This window comes from Rana temporaria, chromosome 12, assembly GCF_905171775.1.
Source record: "Rana temporaria chromosome 12, aRanTem1.1, whole genome shotgun sequence".
Lineage (NCBI taxonomy): Eukaryota > Metazoa > Chordata > Amphibia > Anura > Ranidae > Rana > Rana temporaria.
This window is the reverse complement of record NC_053500.1, coordinates 2,468,127-2,495,893: the sequence shown is the minus strand read 5'-3', so window position 1 is coordinate 2,495,893 and position 27,767 is coordinate 2,468,127. Positions and strand designations below refer to the sequence as shown.

General features: G+C 51.6%; 1 protein-coding gene across 2 annotated transcripts in view; it reads right to left on the bottom strand.

Annotated features, from left to right (window-relative positions):
- PITPNC1 (phosphatidylinositol transfer protein cytoplasmic 1) overlaps nt 1-24,752 on the bottom strand; it is a 141,667-nt gene extending 116,915 nt beyond the window's left edge. Inside the window, exons 1-2 of one of the 2 annotated variants that reach the window (XM_040331321.1) lie at nt 24,355-24,752; nt 23,864-24,312 (exon numbers count right to left, since the gene is read on the bottom strand). In XM_040331321.1, coding sequence (XP_040187255.1) covers nt 23,864-23,911 — 48 coding nt within the window. In that variant the 5' untranslated portion in view covers nt 23,912-24,312; nt 24,355-24,752. Of the gene's footprint in view, nt 1-23,863 lie in introns of both variants that reach the window. The other variant, XM_040331322.1, reaches the window with a different exon arrangement.
- Between the last annotated feature and the right edge of the window lie 3,015 nt (nt 24,753-27,767).

The following is a 27,767-nucleotide window of genomic DNA, read 5'->3' as shown; positions in this document are numbered from 1 at the left end:
TACAGGGACACAAAATCCAAGGCAGAGGCAGAGCTCCATCCAGCTTCTCTACTGGACGATTGGCGGGTGCCAGTGGACATCCATTGGCCGGCACCTGCTGATCGGCTTCTGCTGTGGCTAATCAAAGCAGAAGCGACGCACGTGCGTGCCACCTAGGTACAGGTGCAGGGACACACAAAATCCATCACTTTCCCCCTATCAGGACAGAGCTCTGCCTTGTTTGCATAGGCAGAGCTCCGTCCAGCTTCTCTACTGGACGATTGGCGGGTGCCAGTGGAAAACCATTGGCCGGCACACACTGATCGGCTTCTGCTGCGGCTAATCTCAGAAGCGGCGGAAGTGTGCGCCACCTAGGCAGAAGTGCAGGGACACACAAAATCCATCACTTCCCCCCTATCAGGACAGAGCTCTGCCTTGTTTGCATAGGCAGAGCTCCGTCCAACTTCTCTACTGGACGATTGGCAGGTGCCAGTGGACATCCATTGGCCGGCACCCGCGGATCAGCTTCTGCTATGGTTAACCACAGCAGAAGTGGCGCACGTTTGTGCCAACTAGGCAAAAGTGCAGGGGCACAAAATCCATCACATCCCCCCTATCAGGACAGAGCTCTGCCTTGTTTGCATAGGCAGAGCTCCGTCCTGCCTCTCTACTGGACAATTGGTAGGTGCCAGTGGACATCCATTGGCCGCCACTCGCTGATCGGCTTCTGCTATGGCTAATCACAGCAGAAGTGGCGCACGTGCGCGCCACCTAGGCAGAAGCGCAGAGTCCTTTGTATGTAGGTGATTCTGCACAGAACGACCACCCTGTAGCGGTATATCTGCCATGGCACGGTCGGAAAGTGGTGAATGAAAGCCACAAATGTACAATGAATAATGAATTTGAAATTGATTTCAGAATATAAGATTCTAGTGATCGGGTCTATTTCTACTGCAGAAAAATGCCATACACTGGATTCACCACGGACTTGCAGGAAAAGGCGACTTGACCGAACCAGGAGGATCACAGCAGGTCAATCATTCTAAAAATAATAGGAGATAATTTATGTGACCCGCTTGGCAGAGGCGTCGGAAACCTGGGCAGTGCGGGGTATGGTATGTCATGAACTCTGTGCTATGTGACTACACTAAGGGTTGAGCCATTCCAGGGATGAGGAGCCATGCCAAGGCCTCTCGTGTGATGAGCTTGTGAAATAAAAACATATTGAAGATGCCTCAATGGGGTCACCAAAGTTCAGGCTGAGCTGACCTTTTCCTGAACATCCTAAAAATGGAGGCGGCAGGAAACTATGAGGAAATCTAGAGGCAGCTCCGAGTCGTTGCCCACACAGGGTTTTTTCCACATCAATAGGAACAAAAGTACCGAGCCACCTGGCTCCCTTCGCTCTCTTTAGTCGCAGCTCCCTGCTGCACAGCCCAATCTTGGCTTCTGGATAGGGGTTCTCCTGACACCTTGATAGGAGTCCACCTGACTCCTGGAACATGACCTCCTGTCTCCTGGCTGGGGTTCCTCTGACCCCTGGGTGAGACCTCATGTCCACTAGCTCAGGCTCCTCTGACCCGTGGGTGAGACCTTCATTCTGTTGGCTGGGGCTCCTCTGACCCCTGGGTGTGACCTCCTTTGTCCACTGGCTGGGGCTCCTCTGACCCCTGGGTGTGACCTTCTGTCCACTGGCTGGGGCTCCTCTGACCCCTGGGTGTGACCTCCTTTCTGCTAGCTGGGGCTCCTCTGACCCCTGGGTGAGACCTCCTTTGTCCACTGGCTGGGGCTTCTCTGACCCCTGGGTGGGACTTCCTGTCCACTGGCTGAGGCTCCTCTGACCCCTGGGTGAGACCTCCTTTCTGTTGGCTGGGGCTCCTCTGACCCCTGGGTGAGACCTCCTGTCTGCTGGCTGGGGCTCCTCTGACCCCTGGGTGAGACCTCCTGTCTGCTGGCTGGGGCTCCTCTGACCCCTGGGTGAGACCTCCTGTCTGCTGGCTGGGGCTCCTCTGACCCCTGGGTGAGACCTCCTGTCTGCTGGCTGGGGCTCCTCTGACCTCTGGGTGAGATCTCCTGTCTGCTGGCTGGGGCTCCTCTGACCCCTGGGTGAGATCTCCTGTCTGCTGGCTGGGGCTCCTCTGACCCCTGGGTGAGACCTCCTGTCTGCTGGCTGGGGCTCCTCTGACCCCTGGGTGAGACCTCCTGTCTGCTGGCTGGGGCTCCTCTGACCCCTGGGTGAGACCTCCTTTCTGCTAGCTGGGGCTCCTCTGACCCCTGGGTGAGACCTCCTGTCTGCTGGCTGCTCTGACCCCTGGGTGTGACCTCCTGTCTGCTGGCTGAGGCTCCTCTGACCCCTGGGTGAGACCTCCTTTCTGTTGGCTGGGGCACCTCTGACCCCTGGGTGAGACCTCCTGTCTGCTGGCTGCTCTGACCCCTGGGTGAGACCTCCTGTCTGCGGCTCCTCTGACCCCTGGGTGTGACCTCCTGTCTGCTGGCTGCTCTGACCCCTGGGTGAGACCTCCTGTCTGCGGCTCCTCTGACCCCTGGGTGAGACCTCCTGTCTGCTGGCTGCTCTGACCCCTGGGTGAGACCTCCTGTCTGCGGCTCCTCTGACCCCTGGGTGTGACCTCCTGTCTGCTGGCTGAGGCTCCTCTGACCCCTGGGTGAGACCTCCTGTCTGCTGGCTGGGGCTCCTCTGACCCCTGGGTGAGACCTCCTGTCTGCTGGCTGGGGCTCCTCTGACCCCTGGGTGAGACCTCCTGTCTGCTGGCTGAGGCTCCTCTGATCCCTGGGTGAGACCTCCTGTCTCACACACTGGAAGCTTTCTCCAAACTTGGAGCCCTCAGCTATCCTCAGGCTTGAGTATATAAGGACCATGCACACCTGTGTACTCAGACAGCCTGAAAGCACCTGGTAAAATTCAGACACAGGACTGAAAGTCCCAATCCAGAACTGCAGAAATCCGGAGAAAACCAAAATACACAGCTTTCTCCGCTCAGAAACGACAGTTCGGAACCTCCCATTAACCCACAATGGGAATCCAGTGTGATATTTATTTATTTTTTTAATTATTTTTACAATTTCACCTTTTAAATATTTATTTATTACAATTCTTTATTTTTATTATTCTAACATTATATTCCTATTGGTTCCTCAATACAGAGATTTTATAAACGGAAGCATTATAAACACAGTTATGAATGGACAGAGTCGGAAAAGGAAGGAGCCGGTAAATGACATATTTACCGTCACCTTCCTCTGCTCTTAATCCTGACAGATCAAGGACAGAGGGAGCGGAGGAGCATAGAGGGGAACAGGAGAACGGAGGGGGACTGGAGGAGCACAGAGGGGGACAGGAGAACGGAGGGGGACTGGAGGAGCACAGAGGGGGAGAGGAGAACGGAGGGGGACTGGAGGAGCACAAAGGCGGACAGGAGAACGGAGGGGGACTGGAGGAGCACAGAGGGGGACAGGAGAATGGAGGGGGACTGGAGGAGCACAGAGGGGGACAGGAGAGCGGAGGGGGACTGGAGGAGCACAAAGGGTGACAGGAGAACGGAGGGGGACTGGAGGAGCACAGAGGGGGACAGGAGAACGGAGGGGGACTGGAGGAGCACAGAGGGGGACAGGAGAACGAAGGGGGACTGGAGGAGCACAGAGGGGGACAGGAGAACGAAGGGGGACTGGAGGAGCACAGAGGGGGACAGGGGAACGGAGGGGGACTGGAGGAGCATAAAGGGGAACAGGAGAACAGAGGGTGACAGGAGAACGGAGGGGGACTGGAGGGGGACAAAGGGAGACTGGAGAATGGAGGGGCACCAGAGGAGCACGGAGGGGGACAGGAGAACGGAGGGGGACTGGAGGAGCATGGAGAGGGACAGAAGAACGGAGGGGGACTGGAGGAGCATGGAGAGGGACAGAAGAACGGAGGGGGACAGGAGAAGGGAGGGGCACCAGAGGAGCACAAAGGGAGACAGGAGAATGGGGGGGGACCGGAGGAGCACGTAGGGGGGACAGGAGAGCGGAGGGGGGCCGAAGGAGCATGGAGGTGGACAGGAGAACGAAGGGGGGACAGGAGAACGGAGGGGGACCGGAGGAGCACGGAGGGGGACAGGAGAACGGAGGGGGACCGGAGGAGCACGGAGGGGGGACAGGAGAACAGAGGGGGAACCGGAGGAGCACGAAGGGGGGACAGGAGAACAGAGGGGGAACGGAGAACGGAGGGGGGACAGGAGAACGGAGGGGGGACAGGAGAACGGAGGGGGACCGGAGGAGCACGGAGGGGGACAGGAGAACGGAGGGGGACCGGAGGAGCACGGAGGGGGACAGGAGAACGGAGGGGGACCGGAGGAGCACGGAGGGGGGACAGGAGAACAGAGGGGGAACCGGAGAACGGAGGGGGGACAGGAGAGCGGAGGGGGAACGGAGAACGGAGGGGGGACCAGAGAACAGAGGAGGACTGGAGGAGGACACAGGGGACAGTCAGGGATGATCGGTGCCGTGGGTGGGGGAGTTACAATCACTGATCTTCTTGTTTAGATTTCAATAAAGCAGCTGAAAGCTGCAGGGGAGGGAGAGGAGGAGAAGTGTCTCTGTCAGCTGCTTTATTGAAATCTATACAGGGAGATCGGTGATTGTAACGATCGCCCCTGACTGCCCAGGTATTGGATCAAGCATCGGAGCATTTGCCCAAGTACAAGTACTCGGGCAACCGCTTGGTATCGGCACCGATACCGATACTAGCATAGGTAGGGTTTCTCTGTGTTGATAAGGCTGAGAAAGCCTGGTCTACATAATACCTGGAAATATTAGGAGCTTCTCAGAAAAACTCGTACGCCATTCAAAGTCTAAGCATGGCCACTCTAAGGCCCCGTACACACGACCAAACATGTCTGCTGAAACTGGTCCGCGGACCAGTTTCAGCAGACATGTTTGCCCGTGTGTTGGCCCGAGCGGACCATTTTCGGGAGGATCGGACAGGTTTCCAGCGGACAACTGTTTCCTGGACTTGCTTTAAAACAGTCCGCTGGAAACCTGTCCGCCCGGACATGTACGGTTGTCTGTACAGACCTACCGTACATGTCCGGCCGCCCGCCATCCCTCGCATGCACCGAATGACTTTGACGCATGCGTGGAAGCCTTTTAAAGGCAGGCCGCCCACGTCGCCGTGTCATTGTCGCGGCGACACCGCGTCATCGACGCGGCGATACCGCGGACACGCCCTGCGTATTGTTTACGCGCGGACCTCTGTTCGATGGTGTGTACGGCCATCGAACAGAAGTCCCGGGCAGTCATGTCCGATGAAAACGGTCCGACGGACCGGTTTCATCGTACATGTTTGCTCGTTAGTGCCCGGCCTAAGAGATTTTCCCAGCATTGCATGTGTTGGAATTTTAGAAAGTTTGATAACTTTTTGGAAGCAGCAAGGAGAGAAGGGACCTGATCCCCCCCCCCACCTTGTGCCTCCCAGACTCCCTCACCCTAGTCCATAACCTCAATTTTCAGTTCATTTACAAATGTCAGCTGACCCTCCCAAGACAGATGGTGGCTAAGAAGATAAAACACTTATGTATAAGTCGGGTGAACCAATCTCTGTGCTGCGTGCAATTACTATCACCGTATGTTGACCATTTCCTCATCCGCCTGACAGGATTTCCATTACAGGAGGCAAGAGAGACAAAATCCCCCAGCAGATAAATAGACCGGTCTCTTCTTGCTCCGACCTGAAGCAGGGGCCACATTTTTCTATCTGGGGCCCCTGACTGAGCATTTGGGTTTTTATAAACGCGAATGGCCCGTGTGATACACAAACAACACATTTCATTTTGTCACAGACGTGCCCCACGCTGGAGGGTGGGTGCAAATTATTACCCAAGTACTTAGTATAGCCTGATGCAAAACAGATGGTCTGAATGATGAACTGAGTGCTTAAAGTGAATGTATTCTTTATATCAGCTCCTCAGAGAGTTCTTTGCCATGAGGTGCCATGTTGTCCTTTCAGTGACCAGTATGAGAGAGTGAGAGCGATAACACCAAATTTAACACACCTGCTCCCCATTCACACCTGAGACCTTGTAACACTAACAAGTCACATGACACCGGGGGGGGGGGATGGCTATTTGGGCCCAATTTGGAAATTTTCCCTTAGGGGTGTACTCACTTTTGTTGCCAGCGGTTTAGACATGAATGGCTGTGTGTTGAGTTATTTGGTATACAAGCTGTACACTCACTACACAACACTGTAGATACAAAGTGTCATTTCTTCAGTGTTGTCACATGAAAAGATTAACACAAATGTGACTGAGGGGTGTACCTACTTTTGAGAGATTCTGGGCTAGATTCAGGTAGCCGGGCGCAATGTTACGGCGGCGTAGCGTATCGTATTTAGGATACGCCGCCGTAAATCAGAGAGGCAAGTGCTGTATTCACAAAGCACTTGCCTCCTATGTTACGGCGGCGTAGCATAAATGGGGCCGGCGTAAGCGCGCCTAATTCAAATGAGTATGAGGGGGGCGTGTTTTATGTAAATGATTGGTGACCCGACGTGATTGACGTTTTTTTTTACGAACGGCGCATGCGCCGTCCGTGTACATATCCCAGTGTGCATTACTCCAAAATACGCCGCAAGGACGTATTGGTTTCGACGTGAACGTAAATTACGTCCAGCCCTATTCGCGAACGACTTACGCAAAGTAAGTGGGCACTGATTGGCATCTTTCTCATTTATTTTTATTTTTTACTGCCCCCTTCCCTGGTGATCCAGCGCGAACCCCCGGTCAGGAGAGCCGCCGATCGGGTCTCCTCTACTGGCGTCTGTCAGATGCGAGTGAGGAAGAGCCATCAACTGCTTTTCCTGTTTACATCGTGATCAGCCGTGATTGGACACGGCTGATCACGTGGTAAAGAGCCTCCGCCTGAGGCTCTTTACCGAGATCGGAGATGCAGGGTGTTAGACTGACACCCCGCATCACCGATCGCCGCACGCCCCCACGGGCGCGCGCCGACATGAAATCCTGCAGGACGTCAATAGACGTCCAGTCAGGATTTCACAACCACTTCCCGGACGTCAATTATCTATTGACCGGGCGGGAAGTGGTTAAACGTCTAAACAAAAAGTGACAGAAATCGGCGGGTCAGCAAATGGTTAAACATAAAGTGCAAAAAGATCCGAGTGAAACGAGAGCCCAAAACGCGTAATTAAATCCTGCAAATCTTCTTTTGGGTAATCAAGGGACAATGGGAAAAAAGTGCCACCGCAGCAACCAAACGAGCTCCAAACTCGTCCCACCGGTATTTGCGAGTTCCTTACCGGATAAAGAGATCATCAAAGCCTGGCTGCTCTATACAACGTCATCCTAGAGAGAACTCACAATAAACATGTAGAGGGAAAAGGAACAGATCTCATAGCGTGGATCGCTTTTTAAAACAGAGATTCAATTTATTAGAAAGCCATCCCCCCAGCGCCTCAAAACACAGGAACCGGCACAGCCTCGCACAGGAGTGCGTGATGACGTCACCTACTTGCCCCTTCCCAACGCGTTTCTTCTAAGCAGACATCGTCAGGGGGAAAAAAGAGGCCTGAAATCCCCACTTTATCAATCACACCCTATTTTAGTGGAGAGTCCCAAAAGAAACCGAAATATGGTTCAACTCGCCAGCAACCATGCAGAATTGAGGTTACAGCCGGTTACTTCAGCTGTACTGGACTTCAGGCACAAAAACTTTAGATATCCCCCCCCCCCCTAAAAGTCACAGTGGACATCCACTTTGTGTGCGTGCAACACTATTCACACCGAGATATTCGCCATTAAAGTAGCAGCGACATCATCACTTTGCTGTACACAGCCTGAGCAGAGAGCAGAGCTGTGGGAGGGGCCCAGAAGGCTCCACCACTACAGAAAACTACAGGAGGGGGTGGAGACAAGACCGGTCACCCTGCACAAGCAGAGAGAGCAGAGCTGTAGGAGGAGCCCAGGAGGCTCCACCCACTACAGAAAAACTACAGGAGGGGGTAGAAACCAGACCGGTCACCCTGCACAAGGAGAGAGAGAGAAAAGCAGTGGAAGGAGCTCAGCAGGCTCCACCAACTACAGGAGAGGGCAGGGACAAGACTAGTTGCCCTGCACAAGCAGAGAGAGTTGAGCTGTGGGAGGACCCCAGCAGGCTCCACCCACTACAGAAAACTACAGGAGTGGGCGTCGACAAGACTAGTCACCCTGCACAAGCAGAGAAAGTAGAGTTGTGGGAGGACCCCAGCAGGCTCCACCCACTACAGAAAACTACAGGAGGGGGCGTAGACAAGACCAGTCACCCTGCACAAGCAGAGAGAGCAGAGCTGTAGGAGGAGCCCAGCAGGCTCCACCCACTACAGGAAAACTACAGGAGGGGGGGTGAAAACAAGACCAGTCAACCTGCACAAGGAGAGAGAGCAGAGCTGTGGGAGGGGCAGAGCAGACCCCACCCACTAAAGAAAACTACAGGAGGAGGTGGAGACAAGACCGGTCACCCTGCACAAGGAGAGAGAGAGAGAGAGAGAGAGAGAGAAAAAACAGTGGGAGGAGCTCAACAGGCCCCACCCACTACAGGAGGGGGCAGGGACAAGACTAGTCGTCCTGCACAAGGAGAGAGAGCAGAGCTGTGGGAGGGGCCCACAGCTCTGGATTAGGGGGATGGTGCCCCCTGCACCCCTTATGGACGGGTCGCCAATGCGCGCAACTTTCAGGACTCAGTAATGTCAACCAAGCCTCTTTGGACAAGGATGATCATGGCAGGCCCCGAGGTCGCATCTTTCGATGCCCGCGGTTACTATTTTTTATCCCTATAAAGGTTTGCGCATCAGACGCGACGCATGGTTTTGGTCGGCACATCTAAAAATAGCCGGCCGGTGAATTTTTGTCAGGACGTGATGATATTGATTGTGTTCCTGGCTCCTCTCTGCACCCCGTCTACCTGAGCTCACAGGGTTCTTCACCCGTGACACAGCGATGTATTCCATACCATCGGCCAGCAGATGCTCCACGCCGCCTTGTATTGCATTGATCAGCCGGCTGGAAAGCGCTGACTGGGCCGGGGGGAGCGATGCGATGAATTTAATAATAAGCTAAGTGGTGGCTGATGCCGATATGCGACAGGAAGGTCTCCACCTGCTTCACAACAATTGTGCGATGTGTCCGCCGCAATATCGCAGTCCCAATAAAAATCGCAGATTGCCGCCATTACCAGTAAAAGAATAATAATAATAAAAATGCCATAAAACGATCCCCTATTTTGTAGACGCTATAACTTTTGCGCAGAACAATCAATATACATTTATTGCGATTTTTATCAAAAATATGTAACAAAATACGTATCGGCCTAAACTGAGGATTTTTTTTTTTTTTAATAATCTTTTTGGGGATATTTATTATGGCAAAAAGTAAAAAATATTGCTTTTTTTTTAAAAAAAAAAATCGCTCTTCTTTTGTTTATAGCGCCAAAAATAAAAACCGCAGAGGTGATCAAATACAACCAAAAGAAAGCTCTATTTGTGGGGAAAAAGGGCGTCAATTTTATTTGGGAGCCACGTCGCACGACGGCGCAATTGTCAGTTAAAGCGACGCAGTGCCGAATCGCAAACAATGGCCCGGTCATTGAGCAGCCAAAATCTTCTGGGGCTGAAGTGGTTAAAGGATATGTTCACCTTTCATAACATGATACAACCTGAAAATGGGTCTAACATTTTATGAATGCACCGCCCCCCCCCCCCCCCCCCCCCCATGCAGGAAATCCAAGAAGTTGTGGAAAGAGAGGAAAGGAGGAGTTAGTTTCAGGAGGCGCAGCCTGTAAAGGCAGCAAGGTACCATGGGATATATAGTTCATTGACTTGGAAGAAAAGCTGCAAAGCATGCAGGGAATCCAGGAAGTTGTGGAAAGAGAGGAGAGGAGGAGTTTCAGGAGGCGGAGCCAGTAAAGGCAGCAAGATACCATGGGATATATAGTTATGTAAGGATATGTAAAAGAAGCTGCAAAGCATACAGGGAATTCAGGAAGTTGTGGAAAGAGAGGACACTGCTATGGGGGGGGGGGGCGCAGAGGACACTGCTATGGGGGTCAGAGGACACTGCTTTGGGGGCACAGGACACTACTGTAGGGAAAGGGGGGCATTGCTATGGGGGGCAGAGGACATTACAGTGAGGAGGGATGTGAAGGGGGCAGAGGACACTGCTATGAGGGGGGGGGCACAGAAAACACTGCTATGGGGGATTGGAGGACACTGCTTTGGGGGCACAGGTCACGACTGTAGGGAAAGGGGGCATTGCTATGGGGGGCAGAGGACATTACAGTGGGGAGGGATGTGAAGGGATCGTCAAAGACCAGGAAAATAATTGATAAGAACGAGGTGAGCGCAGCACCCGCCATGTCCTCCACAGCCGTCCTCTCCTTCTCCTCTCCCTTTTTCCACTGGAGAACCTTCCTGGAAGGGGGGATGACGGAGGGTGACGCGGGAGTGTCAGGCAGCTGTCCTGGGTAATTCTGGGCTTTTTCCACAACTCCCGGCTTATTTTGGTGCACGGGAGTTATTGTGATCATCAGCTGTCCCCGGGGTCAGCCCTCACTCATGGTGGTCACCTGACCCGCTTCCTAGGACAGGAATACAAGTGACAATGTGACTCCTGGAATGGGAAAGCGGAAATAATAAAAATTGCTGGAGGGGAAAGAGACTTTGGATGTCACTTTTCTCCTGGTATTCTTTATGTATTCATGTGCCCAGTCCCTGTGCTGAGTTCCCGGGTCTGTACACCCGCTGTGCCCATTATGAGGGGTTCCCACCATCCCTGTGCTGAGTTCCTGGGTCTGTACACCCGCTGTGCCCATTATGAGGGGTTCCCACCATCCCTGTGCCAAGTTCCTGGGTCTGTACACCCGCTGTGCCCATTATCAGGGGTTCCCACCATCCCTGTGCTGAGTTCCGGGGTCTGTACACCCGCTGTGCCCATTATCAGGGGTTCCCACCATCCCTGTGCTGAGTTCCCGGGTCTGTACAACCGCTGTGCCCATTATCAGGGGTTCCCACCATCCCTGTGCTAAGTTCCTGGGTCTGTACACCCGCTGTGCCCATTATCAGGGGTTCCCACCATCCCTGTGCTGAGTTCCGGGGTCTGTACACCCGCTGTGCCCATTATCAGGGGTTCCCACCATCCCTGTGCTGAGTTCCCGGGTCTGTACACCCGCTGTGCCCATTATCAGGGGTTCCCACCATCCCTGTGCTGAGTTCCCGGGTCTGTACCCCCGCTGTGCCCGTTATGAGGGGTTCTCACCATCCCTGTGCTGAGTTCCCGGGTCTGTACACCCGCTGTGCCCATTATGAGGGGTTCCCACCATCCCTGTGCTGAGTTCCCGGGTCTGTACACCCGCTGTGCCCATTATGAGGGGTTCCACCATCCCTGTGCTGAGTTCCCGGGTCTGTACATCCGCTGTGCCCATTATGAGGGGTTCCCACCATCCCTGTGCTGAGTTCCCGGGTCTGTACCCCCGCTGTTCCCATTATGAGGAGTTCCCACCATCCCTGTGCTGAGTTCCCGGGTCTGTACACCCGCTGTGCCCCATTATGAGGGGTTCCCACCATCCCTGTGCTGAGTTCCTGGGTCTGTACAGCCGTTGTGCCCCATTATGAGGGGTTCCCACCATCCCTGTGCTGAGTTCCCGGGTCTGTACACCTGCTGTGCCCCATTATGAGGGGTTCCCACCATCCCTGTGCCGAGTTCGCGGGTCTGTACACCCGCTGTGCCCATTAGGGGTTCCCACCATCCCTGTGCTGAGTTCCCGGGTCTGTACCCCCGCTGTGCCCATTATGAGGAGTTTCCACCATCCCTGTGCTGAGTTCCCGGGTCTGTACACCCGCTGTGCCCATTATGAGGGGTTCCCACCATCCCTGTGCTGAGTTCCCGGGTCTGTACACCCGCTGTGCCCATTATGAGGGGTTCCCACCATCCCTGTGCTGAGTTCCCAGGTCTGTACACCCGCTGTGCCCTTTGAGGGGTTCCCACCATCCCTGTGCTGAGTTCCCGGGTTTGTACACCCGCTGTGCACATTATCAGGGGTTCCCACCATCCCTGTGCTGAGTTCCCGGGTCTGTACCCCCGCTGTGCCCCATTATGAGGGGTTCTCACCATCCCTGTGCTGAGTTCCCGGGTCTGTACACCCGCTGTGCCCATTATGAGGGGTTCCCACCATCCCTGTGCTGAGTTCCCGGGTCTGTACACCCGCTGTGCCCATTATGAGGGGTTCCCACCATCCCTGTGCTGAGTTCCCGGGTCTGTACACCCGCTGTGCCCATTATGAGGGGTTCCACCATCCCTGTGCTGAGTTCCCGGGTCTGTACATCCGCTGTGCCCATTATGAGGGGTTCCCACCATCCCTGTGCTGAGTTCCCGGGTCTGTACCCCCGCTGTTCCCATTATGAGGGGTTCCCACCATCCCTGTGCTGAGTTCCCGGGTCTGTACACCCGCTGTGCCCATTATGAGGGGTTCCCACCATCCCTGTGCTGAGTTCCTGGGTCTGTACAGCCGTTGTGCCCCATTATGAGGGGTTCCCACCATCCCTGTGCTGAGTTCGCGGGTCTGTACACCCGCTGTGCCCATTATGAGGGGTTCCCACCATCCCTGTGCTGAGTTCCCGGGTCTGTACACCCGCTGTGCCCATTATGAGGGGTTCCCACCATCCCTGTGCTGAGTTCCCAGGTCTGTACACCCGCTGTGCCCATTATGAGGGGTTCCCACCATCCCTGTGCTGAGTTCCCGGGTCTGTACACCCGCTGTGCCCCATTATGAGGGGTTCCCACCATCCCTGTGCTGAGTTCCCGGGTATAATAATATATATAAATCTTGTATAATAATATAATAGCCTCCATTGGTCAGATGGGGCAATAGTCTGCATAGCAGAGTGTTCTGCGGGGGTGTGCTGGCCCCTGAATAAGAATAGATGTGAGCGTTGGAATGAGGATGACTCTGGAGATCGGATCTGTAGGATCGGTTCCTATTGGTGGTCGGTGTGCGAGCCTCTGTGAATTTTGTGAATGGTTCCTTCCATTAATATATTCTACCTCAGAATCCTGAACTGATTGAGCGGCGAGTGAATGAGCTGCGGAATCTGCCCCTCCTCCCCTCTTCCTAATCCTCCTTCATTCAGAGGCAGCGGCTCCCGTCCAATCAGCGGACAGCCGCGCTCCGCACGCTGCTGAAGACACCCTCCGCTTTCCATGGAAATGAGAGCGAAAGAACCTGCGCTGAGATACAAACCGCAACAGTCTGTGTTTGGGAGGAATCATCTGTTGTTATTAACCATTTCAGCCCCGGAAGATTTTACCCCCCCCCCCCCCTCCCCTCGTGACCAGACCATTTTTTTTTTGCTATACGGCACCTGCAAACTGACAATTGCGCGGTCGTGCGACGTTGTACCCAAATAAAATCAATGTTTTTTCTTTGCCCACAAATAGAGATTTCTTTTGGTGGTATTTGATCACCTCTGCGGTTTATTTTATGTTTTCGCCATAAACAAAAAAAGAGCGACAATTTTGAAACAAAAAAACGTTTATATTTTCTGCTAAAACAACCAATAAAAAAGTGTAAAAAATTGAATTTCTTCATCAATTTATCCCAATTTATATTCTGCTACATTTCTTTTCAAGCGTTTATTGATTGGTTTGTGCAATCAATTTTTTTTTTTTTATTATGTTTTTTACTAGTAATGGCGGCGATCAGCGATTTATAGTGTGACTGTAGCTGTACGTTGGTACTTTGCCGGTGAATACCGTTGTTATGGCAGCAGATAGTTGCCATAGCCCCTGGTATTTTTCTGAAACGGCGGGCGGTCCTCTTTACGACAAAAGTGGTCTCTGCGGCGGATTTGCCGCAAGATCACTTTTAATAGGTGGACGGAGGAGAAATGCCTCCTCCCGCCACGCTTTGGTCGTCTCCGCTGCCTACCGGAGCCCCCGGTAGCGCCAGGGACGATCCGATTCTCTCCCCTCAGAGGCTGTGAGTCGAGGGAGGGAATGATGGCCGCCACTCCACTCAATGACGTTGGATGGCGGAAGCGACGTCAAATGTCACTTCCACCCGACCACCTTAACCACTTCCCGCCTGGTCAATAGTAAATTGACGTCCAGAAAGTGGTTGTGTAATCCTGACTGGACGTCTATTGACGTCCAGCAGGATAATATGCCGGCGCACGCCCATGGGGGCGCGCAGCGCGCCTATCGGTGATGCGAGGTGTCACTCTGACACCCTGCATCTCCGATCTCGGTAAAGAGCCTCCGGCGGAGGCTCTTTACCACGTGATCAGCCGTGTCCAATCACGGCTGATCATGATGTAAACAGGAAGAGCCGTTGATCAGCTCTTCCTCACTCGCGTCTGACAGACGCGAGTAGAGGAGAGCCGATCGGCGGCTCTCCTGACAGGGGGGGGTTCGCGCTGATTGTTTATCAGCGAAGCCCCCCCTCGGATGCCCACACTGGACCACCAGGGAAGCTGCCAGGACCACCCGGGAAGGGGGCGACATGTGGATGGCCAGGTACATCCCCCATGGCCATCCACATGTAAAAAAAAAAATAAAAAAAAAAAGCACAATAGATGCCAATCAGTGCCCAAAAAAATAACAGAAAAAAATAAAAAAACTTTTTTTTTCAACATTTTCGGTCTTTTTTTAGTTGTTGCGCAAAAAATAAAAACCGCAGAGGTGATCAAATACCACCAAAAGAAAGCTCTATTTGTGGGGAAAGAAAAAAAACATTGGATTTTATTTGGGTACAAAATGCAAAAAAAATTGTTTGGGTACAGTGTAGCATGACCGCGCAATTGTCATTCAAAGTGCGACAGCGCTGAAAGCTGAAAATTGGCTTGGACAGGAAGGTGCGTAGGTGCCCCCCGGTATGGAAGTGGTTAAAGGGGAAAACATTTTATTGAAAAAAAAAAAAAAAAAATTGTATTGCATTGTAGTGTAAATATGAGGTGTGACGTCTTTTTGACCCCCCAGATCTCATATATAAGAGGACCTGTCATGCTTTTTTCTATTACAAGGGATAGGAATAAAAGTGACCCATTTTTTTTTTTAAAGGGACAGGCGGTTCCATCATTCTCCCGCAGCACTAGGCGGTTCCATCATTCTCCCGCAGCACTAGGCGGTTCCATCATTCTCCCGCAGCACTAGGCGGTTCCATCATTCTCCCGCAGCACTAGGCGGTTCCATCATTCTCCCGCAGCACTAGGCGGTTCGATGTTTTTTTGGGGCATTTCTCGCACATAGAGAAGCCCAACGAAGAGAACAGGCTGCCCTACATACGGCGCTCGGGAAACGCGCACGCGGTGCTCGGTCACACCTTTAGGTCAGCAGCGCAGTGGATAAGTGGTTAGCATTTCCGCCCGGCAGCACCGAGATCGTCAGTTCCAATCTTCATCACCACCTGCATGGAGTTTGCAAGTTCTCCCTGCCCCTCCCACATTCCAAAGACACGCCGGTGGGGTGAGGGGCTCCTGTCTAAACTTGCCCCAGGATGTGAGACGTGATCCTTAAATTGTAAGGTCGTTGAGGGCAAGGCAGGGACAACACAGACGTAATACTGTCAGCAAAAATGAGCAAAAAGGTTCAACAAAATAAAGTCAGCAGCAAAAAAGTCAGCAGAAAAAAATCAACAGCACACAAAGAGGTGAATATATAATATATATATATATAATAAATCTAATACCAGATGGATAAAGAATATGAACACAGGCCACACTTGTGAGAAAAAAAAGTTGCAAAAATCGTAAAAAAAATGAATAAAAAACTAAATAAAGGAAACAAATGTCCCTGCAAAAAAGAAAATGAAAGATTTGTTTCCACCAATGTGAAGTCTTCTTATGCAAAAAGTAGCAATCTTCCAATAGTCTCACACCCAGAGCTCCACCCACCAAAACATAAACAGTGAGGGGGGGGGGGGGGGAGTATTCGATCGGCTGCTGATTTTGTACGTCTGACAAAGAAACGATCGGTCTATAATTATATTGGTCGGTTTATTATAACAGCGAGAGACAGAATAAAATAAAACAAAAATATCCAGAAAAGTTATAAATAGATTTTCACTTTAATCACTTCAGCCCCGAAGATTTTACCCCCCCCCCTTCCTGACCAGAGCACTTTTTGCGATTCGGCACTGCGTTGCTTTAACGGACAATTGCGCGGTCGTGTGGCGTACTTTCTTCCCCACAAATAGAGCTTTCTTTTGGTATTTGATCACCTCTGCGGTTTTTATTTTTTGCGCTATAAACAAAAGAAGAGCGACAATTTTGAAAAAAAAAACACATTATTTTTCACTTTTTGCTATAATTAATATCCCTAAAAAAAATATATATATATATATATATATATATATATATATATATATATATATATATAAAAAATGTATTTCTTCCTCAGTTTAGGCCGATACGTATTCTTCCACATATTTAAAAAAAAAAAAAAAAAACGCAATAAGCGTTTATTAATTGGTTTGCGCAAAAGTTATAGCGTCTACAAAATATGGGATAGTTTTATGGCATTTTTCAGTATTTTTTTACTTGTAATGGTGGCGATCTGTGATTTTTATCGTGACTGCGACATTGCGGCAGACACATCGGACACTTTTGACACATTTTTGGGACCATTGACATTTTGACCCTTTTGAGAGAGTGCTCCTAATCAATTAGGTGCATTTTAGTGCGTTTTGGATGCATTTCTTAAAGTTCTTTCTTCACCTTACACGGGGACATGTGTTTTTCCGACGCGTTTAGGTGCATTCTAGTTCAGTGCAGAAATTTTTTTATTTTCTGCCATTGTAAGTCTTCTTTATGGAAACATTTCTGATCAGTATGGCCGCTAATAACGAATAAACAATATATCAAACAGCCCAAAGGGGGGGGATGGGAGAAGTCACTTGTGAGGGTTTCCTTCCCACCGGTGTTTCCCAGCCCCCGACACAAATTCCAGCTTTGGAATGAAGGACGTAGCAGCAGGCGAAGTCAGGGCCAGACATGTCCTCGCCCGTCCTCATTCTCCTCCCGCACAACACCCCTTCTCTGCAGTCACAGCGGCGGAGAGAATCAGGGAAAGTGACGAATGGAAATACCGAAGGCAATTATTGTAAAACATTTCGGTCACATTGCCCCCCTGAGACGGGGCGCCCCCAGGCTGCTGCCCCATTGATTGTTATGGAATGTGCCGCTATACATTACACTTTAGTTTTATTTCATTCCGCTGAATATGTCGCTGAAGACGCCGTCTGTTATCCCCTCACTGCTCATAGAAAAATCGCACGATTCCCCACAAATAGATCTTCCACATTATTATTATTATTATACAGGATTTATAGGGTGACAACAGTTTGTACAGCACTTTACAACATGATGAGGGCAGACAGTACAATTACAATACAAATTATTACAAGAGGAATCAGAGGGGCCAATTACAATCTAAGAGGGAGGGGCCAGTTACAATCTAAGAGGGAGGGGCCAATTACAATCTAAGAGGGAGGGGCCAGTTACAATCTAAGAGGGAGGGGACAGTTACAATCTAAGAGGGAGGGGACAGTTACAATCTAAGAGGGAGTGGCCTGTTACAATCTAAGACGGAGGGGACAGTTACAATCTAAGAGGGAGGGGCCAGTTACAATCTAAGAGGGAGGGGCCAGTTACAATCTAAGAGGGAGGGGCCAGTTACAATCTAAGAGGGAGGGGCCAATTACAATCTAAGAGGGAGGGGCCAATTACAATCTAAGAGGGAGGGGCCAATTACAATCTAAGAGGAAGGGGCCAATTACAATCTAAGAGGAAGGGGCCAATTACAATCTAAGAGGGAGGGGCCAGTTACAATCTAAGAGGGAGTGGCCTGTTACAATCTAAGACGGAGGGGCCAGTTACAATCTAAGAGGGAGGGGCCAGTTACAATCTAAGAGGGAGGGGCCAGTTACAATCTAAGAGGGAGGGGCCAATTACAATCTAAGAGGGAGGGGCCAATTACAATCTAAGAGGGAGGGGCCAATTACAATCTAAGAGGAAGGGGCCAATTACAATCTAAGAGGAAGGGGCCAATTACAATCTAAGAGGGAAGGGCCAGTTACAATCTAAGAGGGAGGGGCCAATTACAATCTAAGAGGAAGGGGCCAATTACAATCTAAGAGGGAAGGGCCAGTTACAATCTAAGAGGGAAGGGCCAATTACAATCTAAGAGGGAAGGGCCAATTACAATCTAAGAGGGAGGGGCCAGTTACAATCTAAGAGGAAGGGGCCAATTACAATCTAAGAGGAAGGGGCCAATTACAATCTAAGAGGGAGGGGTAAGTTACAATCTAAGAGGGAGGGGCCAATTACAATCTAAGAGGGAGGGGCCAATTACAATCCAAGAGGGAGGGGCCAATTACAATCTAAGAAGGAGGGGCCAATTACAATCTAAGAAGGAGGGGCCAATTACAATCTAAGAGGGAGGGGCCAATTACAAACTAAGAGGGAGGGGCAATTACAATCTAAGAGGGAGGGGCCAATTACAATCTAAGAGGAAGGGGCGATTACAATCTAAGAGGGAGGGGCCAATTACAATTTAAGAGGAAGGGGTCAATTATAATCTAAGAGGGAGGGGCCAGTTACAATCTAAGAGGAAGGGGCCAATTACCGAAGACCGAAATCTTTTGGATCATGTGACAGCCAATTAGCCCCACCCCGCAGTATCATAAATCTCTTGAAAGGGCCGGGGTGAAGAACTTGAAAAAAATCATAAAGGCCCCGTCCAGATATCCTGTAGCGGGAAGAGGGCGGGAGTGGCCGTCTCAGGCTCTCAGCTCTGACCCCCCTTCGCACACGCTGGGCTATGGAGGGGACAGGAGCAGCTGGCTCAGGCTCTTAATGGTTCTTTGCTCTGTCCCCCCGCACTCAATGGAGTGCTGGGCTGTGGTGGGGGCAGGAGCGGCCGGCTCAGGCTCTCAATGCTCTGACCCCTTCACTGGAGCACTGGTCTGTAGAGGGGGCAGGAGCGGCCGGCTCAGGCTCTCAGTGGATCTCTATGCTCTGACCTCCCGCACTCACTGGAGCACTGGGCTGTGGAGGGGGCGGGAGCGGCCGGCTCAGGCTCTCAGTGGATCTCTATGCTCTGACCTCCCGCACTCACTGGAGCACTGGGCTGTGGAGGGGGCGGGAGCGGCCGGCTCAGGCTCTCAGTGGATCTCTATGCTCTGACCTCCCGCACTCACTGGAGCACTGGGCTGTGGAGGGGGCGGGAGCGGCTGGCTTAGGCTCTCAGCAAGACGCCAAGTGCTGATCCAGGCATGTGGGCGGATTCCCAATCATATGGTTGCAATCTTTCCCCATCCTAGACCGGCTCTGTGTAACGTCAGCCGACAGGGGGGGATCATGTTGCTCTGCAGGGTTGTCAGTCTAACCCCGGAAACATGCTTACAAGAGGGGAGCTCCTGGCAAAACTGAATGCGTTTAGTAGTCTGCAGGTCTGTGTGAATTACAGGACTGGATGAACATGCTTAGAAATCCTAAAGCAGTTCATGTATATGTTTGTTTATCTCCTTGACTTAAAATTTGGGTCGGGATCATTTCTACCCGATACATTGTTTCCTGTGTGCAGCGATGAGTAGCGGGCTGATCACGACTGCCAGAGAAACCCCCCCCCCCCCTGTGTGTGTCCAGCCCTAACCAACAGTTTACACCTTCGATACCCCGAAATGTGACGCAGAGACAAACTCCATGACTGCAAACAGAGACAGCCAAAAATCACAACCCTGCCCCCTCCTTTCTGTTCTTATACCTTTGTATACAGCAGGGTAGGTAGCCTACAGCACCTGTTTATTAAATGTACAGATAGAAAAAGCCTGCAGAGCGCCCCCCTATGGACACCCACCAGACGTCGGAATGTCGGATATTTCCACTGTAAACACAGGCGGTACAAATGACTCAGAGCCGGTGCTACAACCACAGCCATGCAAAACAATCGCAACATAAACATACAATGTAACAATATAGAAATGTCTTTGTAACAATGTTTGGTAGGCTGCTTCCTATTTATTCTTCCTGATCAGAAAATGCAGAAGAAATGTAAGTGATCACAATCTTCCTCCTCTGGGGAATGGGGGGGGGGGGGGGTCATTACCTATAGCAGGGGTCTCCAAACTTCTATAACAGCGGGCCAGTTTACTGCACCTCAGACTTTAGGGGGGCCCGACTGTGGCCATTGGGAGTAGAAAAGGTCCCGACATCGGTGGGGAAAAACAATGCCCCGTCCTTGGTGTCATTGGGAGGAATAGTGCCCCATCATTGGAGCCAAATGTTGGTATTATAGGGATGAATTATGTCCCTTTGTTGGTGTTGGTGGGAGGAATTGTGACTCATTGTTGGTGTCACTGGACCCAATTGTTGGTGTCAGTGGGAGGAATTATGCCCCGTTGTTGGTGTTGGTGGGAGGAGTTGTGCACCATCTTTGGTGTCCTTGGAGGAATTGTGCCCCATCATTGGTGTCATTGGACCCAATTGTTGGTGTTATAAGGAGGAGTTATGTCCCTTTGTTGGTGTGAGGAGTTGTGCCTCATCCTTGGTGTCAGTGGGAAGAATTGTGCCCCATCGTTGGCGTCATTGGACCTAAATGTTGGTGTTATAGGGATGAATTATGTCCCTTTGTTGGTGGGAGGAGTTGTGCCTCATCGTTGGTGTCACTGGACCCAATTGTTGGTGTCAGTGGGGAGAAATTGTGCCCCATCCTTGGTGTCAGTGGGAGGAATTATGCCCCATTGTTGGTGTTGGTGGGAGGAGTTGTGCACCATCTTTGGTGTCCTTGAAGGAATTGTGCCCCATTGTTGGTGTCAGTGGATGAAATAGTGCCCCAAGGGCCAGATAAAAGCATGCAGAGGGTGGGAATTGTGCCCTATTGTTGGTGTTGATGGGAGAAATTGTGCCCCATCATTGGTGTCATTGGACCCAAATGTTGGTGTTATAAGGAGAAGTTATATCCCTTTGTTGGAGTGAGGAGTTCTGCCTCATCGTTGGTGTCACTGGACCCAATTGTTAGTGTCAGTGGGAGGAATTGTGCCCCTTCACTGGTCTCAGTGGGAGTAATTGTGTCCCACCCTTGGTGTCAGTGGGGGGGGGGGATATGCCCCATGGTTGGTGTTGGTGGGAAGAGTTGTGCCCTATCGTTGGTGTCAGTGGGGGGGGGGGATTTTGCTCCATGGTTGGTGTTGGTGGGAAGAGTTGTGCCCTATCGTTTGTGTCAGTGGGGGGAATTATGCCCCATTGTTGGTATCAGTGGATGAAATAGTGCCCCAAGGGCCGGATAAAAGCAAGCAGAGGGTGGGAATTGTGTCCCATTGTTGGTGTCATTGGGGGGGAATTGTGCCCCATTGTTGGCGTCATTGGACCCAACTGTTGGTGTTATTGGGAGGAATTGTGCCCCTTCATTGCTGTCACTGGGAGGAATTGTGTCCCATCGTAGGTGTCATTGAGGAATTGTGCCCCTTCACTGGTCTTAGTGGGAGAAATTATGCCCCATCCTTGGTGTCAGTGGATGGAATTGTGCCCCATAGTTGATGTCATTGTTGGAATTGTGCCCCTTCACTGGTCTCAATGGGGGGAATTATGGCCCATCCTTAGTGTCAGTGGAGGGAATTGTGTCCCATCGTTGATGTCATTGTTGGAATTGTGCCCCTTCACTGGTCTCAGTGGGGGGAATCATGCCCCATTGTAGAGATCAGTGGATGAAATAGTGCCCCAAGGGCCAGATAAAAGCAAGCAGAGGGCCACATCTGTCCCCCCCAGGGCCACAGTTTGGAGACCCCTGACCTATAGGTACAATAACCCAGAAATTTGGAAGTGATCCTGAGATGAGTCTTTATCTTTCCCTGACCCCATGCAGCCTTTGAATAAAAAAATAAATGAAAGCGCAGCAGAAAATAGCAAGTCTGAGATCCCTGGAGGGGGGGGGGGGGATATTCAGCTATCACAAGACATTATAAAGACATTGCGGTCGCTGGGGGAGGAGTGAAGTGTTATTACCTAACAGAGTGTAATTGTAATGTATTCACTGCTACGCCTCTCTAGCACAGCAGCAGCTCGAGGGTTAAAAGTGCTGCTAAGTGCATGAAGAATACATAATAATTACCAGTCCGTGTACATACCGTCACCTACATACCCAGGAGCTGGGGCAGCACTGAACGGGTCAGAAGAGGGCAGGGGACCGAATGATATCACTTTGGGCCGACGCCATTCATTGTGCCCAGCGCAGTCCTGGGGGGGATCTAATCCACCAAGAAAGTAGTAGAAGGCGCAGCGTAAGACGGGTCGCAGAATGGTGGGATATGGGCCTGGCACTGCACCAGTACTCACTGATATCAATGTACCAATACCAGTACCAGTACCAGTACTCACTGATATCAATGTACCAATACCAGTACCAGTACTCACTGATATCAATGTACCAATACCAGTACCAGTACTCACTGATATCAATGTACCAATACCAGTACCAGTACCAGTACTCACTGATATCAATGTACCAATACCAGTACTCACTGATATCAATGTACCAATACCAGTCACCAGTACTCACTGGTATCAATGTACCAATACCAGTGCTCACTGATATCAATGTACCAATACCAGTACTCACTGATATCAATGTACCAATACAGTCACCAGTACTCACTGGTATCAATGTACCAATACCAGTGCTCACTGATATCAATGTACCAATACCAGTACTCACTGATATCAATGTACCAATACCAGTCACCAGTACCAGTACTCACTGGTATCAATGCACCAATACCAGTACTCACTGATATCAATGTACCAATACCAGTACTCACTGGTATCAATGTACCAATACCAGTCACCAGTACCAGTACTCACTGGTATCAATGTACCAGTACCATCCACCAGCACCAGTACTCACCGGTATCAATGTACCAATACCAGTCACCAGTACTCGCTGGTATCAATGTATCAGTACTCACTGGTATCAATGTACCAGTACCATCCACCAGCACCAGTACTCATTGGTAGCAATGTACCAATACCATTTATCAGCACCAGTACTCACTGGTATCAATGTACTAGTACCAGCCACCAGTACCAGTACTCACTGGTATCAATGTACCAGTACATCCACCAGCACCAGTACTCACTGGTATCAATGTACCAGTACCATCCACCAGCACCAGTACTCACTGGTATCAATGTACCAATACCAGTCACCAGCACCAGTACTCACTGGAATCAATGTACCAGTACTCACTAGTATCAATGTACTAGTACCAGCCACCATTACCAGTACTCACTGGTATCAATGTACCAATACCAGTCACCAGCACCAGTACTCACTGGTATCAATGTACTAATACCAGTACTCACTGGTAGCAATGTACCAATACCAGTACTCACTGGGAGCAATGTACCAGTACCAGTACCCGAGAACTAAAGGAGGATTTTGCAGCCGGGCTCATAGTACCAAAGACTCCACCAGTTTCAGCACTGAGGGGGTTAATGATACTGGAGAATTCTGCGTAGTACTAGGGCAGACTTACCAGCCACCAGCACTGGATGGGTTACCATTACAATGGATTACAGAGGAATCTAATGATCCCAGTCCAGCACTGATCCAGTTGTTGATAAGAGAAGAATGCCCCATCACTGGGGGGATTACTGTACATAGGGAATAGAAGACGATGGGTTACACACAATGCAAAGTACTAGAAGTACTAGGTACTGGTACTAGAAGAATCTTCTACTAGCACCGGTGACTAGTACTTGTACCGGGATACTCATCACATTACACAGAAGACAATGGAGAAGATCCATGATACCCCCATTAACCCCCCTAGTGACCCGGAGATCACCTCTTACCTCTTCCACAGTCAGGGGCATGCAGATCCGGTACTCCTTCAGCAGCATGATATTGGGGTGTCGGGGAGAGCAGTGAGGAGCACAGGGTGGGTGGTAAGTTTTGTGGGGGGGGTACCCTAGATGAAGAATAAGCTCCTGATGTAGACTCCTCTAGAGAACATAAGTGGATGTCAGACCTCGGCCAGCATCATCGGGGGGCACAGAGGGGCCAGCTGAAGATTATCCGCTGATCACAGCACTGCAGCCATACAAGGGGGGGGGGGGCACACAGCGGTCCCGGCACAAAGGCAGCCCCCGACCCAGCTGCAGAACTCCGCCACAACAAGCCCAGTCCTTCACACCAGCTGCAGACCCCAACCAGTCCCAGTGCAGTCCTTTATCCCAGCTACAGAGCAATGCCAAACCAGTCCAGTCCTTCGCCTCCCCAGACCCTGCTGCAGAGCACAGACCTAGTGCAGTCCTTCACAGACCCAGTCCGGTCCTTCACAGACCTAGTGCAGTCCTTCACAGACCCAGTCCGGTCCTTCACAGACCTAGTGCAGTCCTTCACAGACCCAGTCCGGTCCTTCACAGACCCAGTCCAGTCCTTCACAGACCCAGTCCAGTCCTCAGCAGCAGCAGCAGACCCAGTCGCAGAGCAGTTCTTGTAGCAGAGCCCAGCTGCAGAGCAATCCTTCAGAACCCAGAGCCTGCAGCAGAGCACTCTTCTCCCAGATCCAGCTGCAGAGCGATCCTTATGGCTGAGCGGAGAGGAGAGAGAGGAGCCTGCACTCTCTGCAGCACAGCAATCTTTGTGTCTGCTGCCCCAGTGCTGGCTGCAGGAAGCCCCCTCCCCAGTGATGCAGCCTCCTCAGTTCCCCAATGTGTGTGACATCAGCAGGAGGAAGGATGTGCTCTGCTCAGCCAATGGGAGATCCTCACACACTATTTAAACACCAGAAGCAGCATCAGAGGATGAGGGGTCCCCGGCTGGGGAGGGCGCCCGCTACACACGGCCACATGTTACATCGGGTCAGATTGCTGCACACTCGGGTCAAACCCACTGCAAGCCACCTGCGTTCACACTGCACACCGCCTGAATTAACACTGCATACTGCCTGCATTCACACTGCACACCGCCTGAGTTCACACTGCCTACTGCCTGCATTCACACTGCATACTGCCTGCATTCACACTGCATACCGCCTGCATTCACACTGCATACCGCCTGCATTCACACTGCCTACTGCCTGCATTCACACTGCATACTGCCTGCATTAACACTTGACACCGCCTGCATTCACACTGCACACCGCCTGCATTCACACTGCACACCGCCTGCATTCCCACTGCCTACTGCCTGCATTCACACTGCATACTGCCTGCATTCACACTGCATACCGCCTGCATTCACACTGCATACCGCCTGCATTCACACTGCCTACTGCCTGCATTCACACTGCATACTGCCTGCATTAACACTTGACACCGCCTGCATTCACACTGCACACCGCCTGCATTCACACTGCACACCGCCTGCATTCACACTGCCTACTGCCTGCATTCACACTGCACACCGCCTGCATTCACACTGCACACCGCCTGCATTCCCACTGCCTACTGCCTGCATTCACACTGCACACCGCCTGCATTCACACTGCACACCGCCTGCATTCACACTGCACACCGCCTGCATTCCCACTGCCTACTGCCTGCATTCACACTGCACACCGCCTGCACACCGCCTGCATTCACACTGCACACCGCCTGCATTCACACTGAACACCGCCTGCATTCACACCGCCTGCATTCACACCGCCTGCATTCACACTGCACACCGCCTGCATTCACACTGCACACCGCCTGCATTCACACTGAACACCGCCTGCATTCACACCGCCTGCATTCACACTGCACACCGCCTGCATTCACACTGCACACCGCCTGAGTTCACACTGCATACTGCCTGCATTCACACTGCATACCGCCTGCATTCACACTGCATACCGCCTGCATTCACACTGCACACCGCCTGAGTTCACACTGCATACTGCCTGCATTAACACTTGACACCGCCTGCATTCACACTGCACACCGCCTGCATTCACACTGCACACCGCCTGCATTCACACTGCCTACTGCCTGCATTCACACTGCATACTGCCTGCATTCACACTGCATACCGCCTGCATTCACACTGCCTACTGCCTGCATTCACACTGCCTACTGCCTGCATTCACACTGCATACTGCCTGCATTAACACTTGACACCGCCTGCATTCACACTGCACACCGCCTGCATTCACACTGCACACCGCCTGCATTCCCACTGCCTACTGCCTGCATTCACACTGCACACCGCCTGCATTCACACTGCACACCGCCTGCATTCACACTGCACACCGCCTGCATTCACACTGCCTACTGCCTGCATTCACACTGCACACCGCCTGCATTCCCACTGCACACCGCCTGCATTCCCACTGCCTACTGCCTGCATTCACACTGCACACCGCCTGCATTCACACTGCACACCGCCTGCATTCACACTGCATACTGCCTGCATTCACACTGCATACTGCCTGCATTCACACTGCACACCGCCTGCATTCACACTGCACACCGCCTGCATTCACACTGCACACCGCCTGCATTCACACTGAACACCGCCTGCATTCACACCGCCTGCATTCACACCGCCTGCATTCACACTGCACACCGCCTGCATTCACACTGCACACCGCCTGCATTCACACCGCCTGCATTCACACTGCATACTGCCTGCATTCACACTGCACACCGCCTGCATTCACACTGCACACTGCCTGCATTCACACTGCATACTGCCTGCATTCACACTGCACGCCACCTGCATTCACACTGCACAGCGCCTGCATTCACACTGCATACTGCCTGCATTCACACTGCATACTGCCTGCATTCACACTGCATACTGCCTGCATTCACACTGCACACCGCCTGCATTCACACTGCACACCGCCTGCATCCCCACTGCACGCCACCTGCATTCACACTGCACACCGCCCGCATCCACACTGAAAACCGCCTGCATCCACACTGAAAACCGCCTACATCCCCACTGCACACCACCTGCATCCACACTGCACACCGCCTGCATTCTCACTGCACACCGCCTGAATTGACACTGCACAATGACTGCATTCCTACTGCACATGGCAAGCATTTTCACTGCTTACCGACTGCATTCACACAGCACATTGTCCAAAATTCCCACTGCACACTGACTGCGTTCCCACTGCAAACCGCCTGCATTCACACTGCAAACCGCCTGCATTCTCACTGCACACTGACTGCATTCCCACTGCACACTGCCCCAGCATTCCCACTGCACACTGCCCCAGCATTCCCACTGCATACTAATTGCATTCCCACTGCACACTGCCCCAGCATTCCCACTGCATACTGCAAGCATTCTCACTGCACACCACCAGCATTTTCTAATGTACACCACCTGCATTCTCACTGCACACCAACTGTATGACCACTGCATTTTCACTGCGTACTGACTGCATTCCCACTGCATACTGATTACATACTCTGCCTGCATTCCCACAAATTTTATGAATTTATAAATAGATTTTACAAAGCGCTTTTGTAATTTAAACCCAATTGCTAAAATCCCCAACAATAACTTCATGTGATATAAAGAGTCATTATCGGTCTTTATATCTGTAACGGCTGTAAAGATGCTGCAGGAGATCAGCAGCGCTGAAATGTAACAAAGAGAGGTGGAAACTAGGGGCTGGATTCAGAAAGATAAGCGTATCTTTCTGCGGGTGCAACGTATCTCAGATACGTTACGCCGCCGTAAATTAGGGCGCAAGTTCCGTATTCAGAAATAACTTGCGCCCTAAGTTACGGCGGTGTAACGTATGTGGGCCGG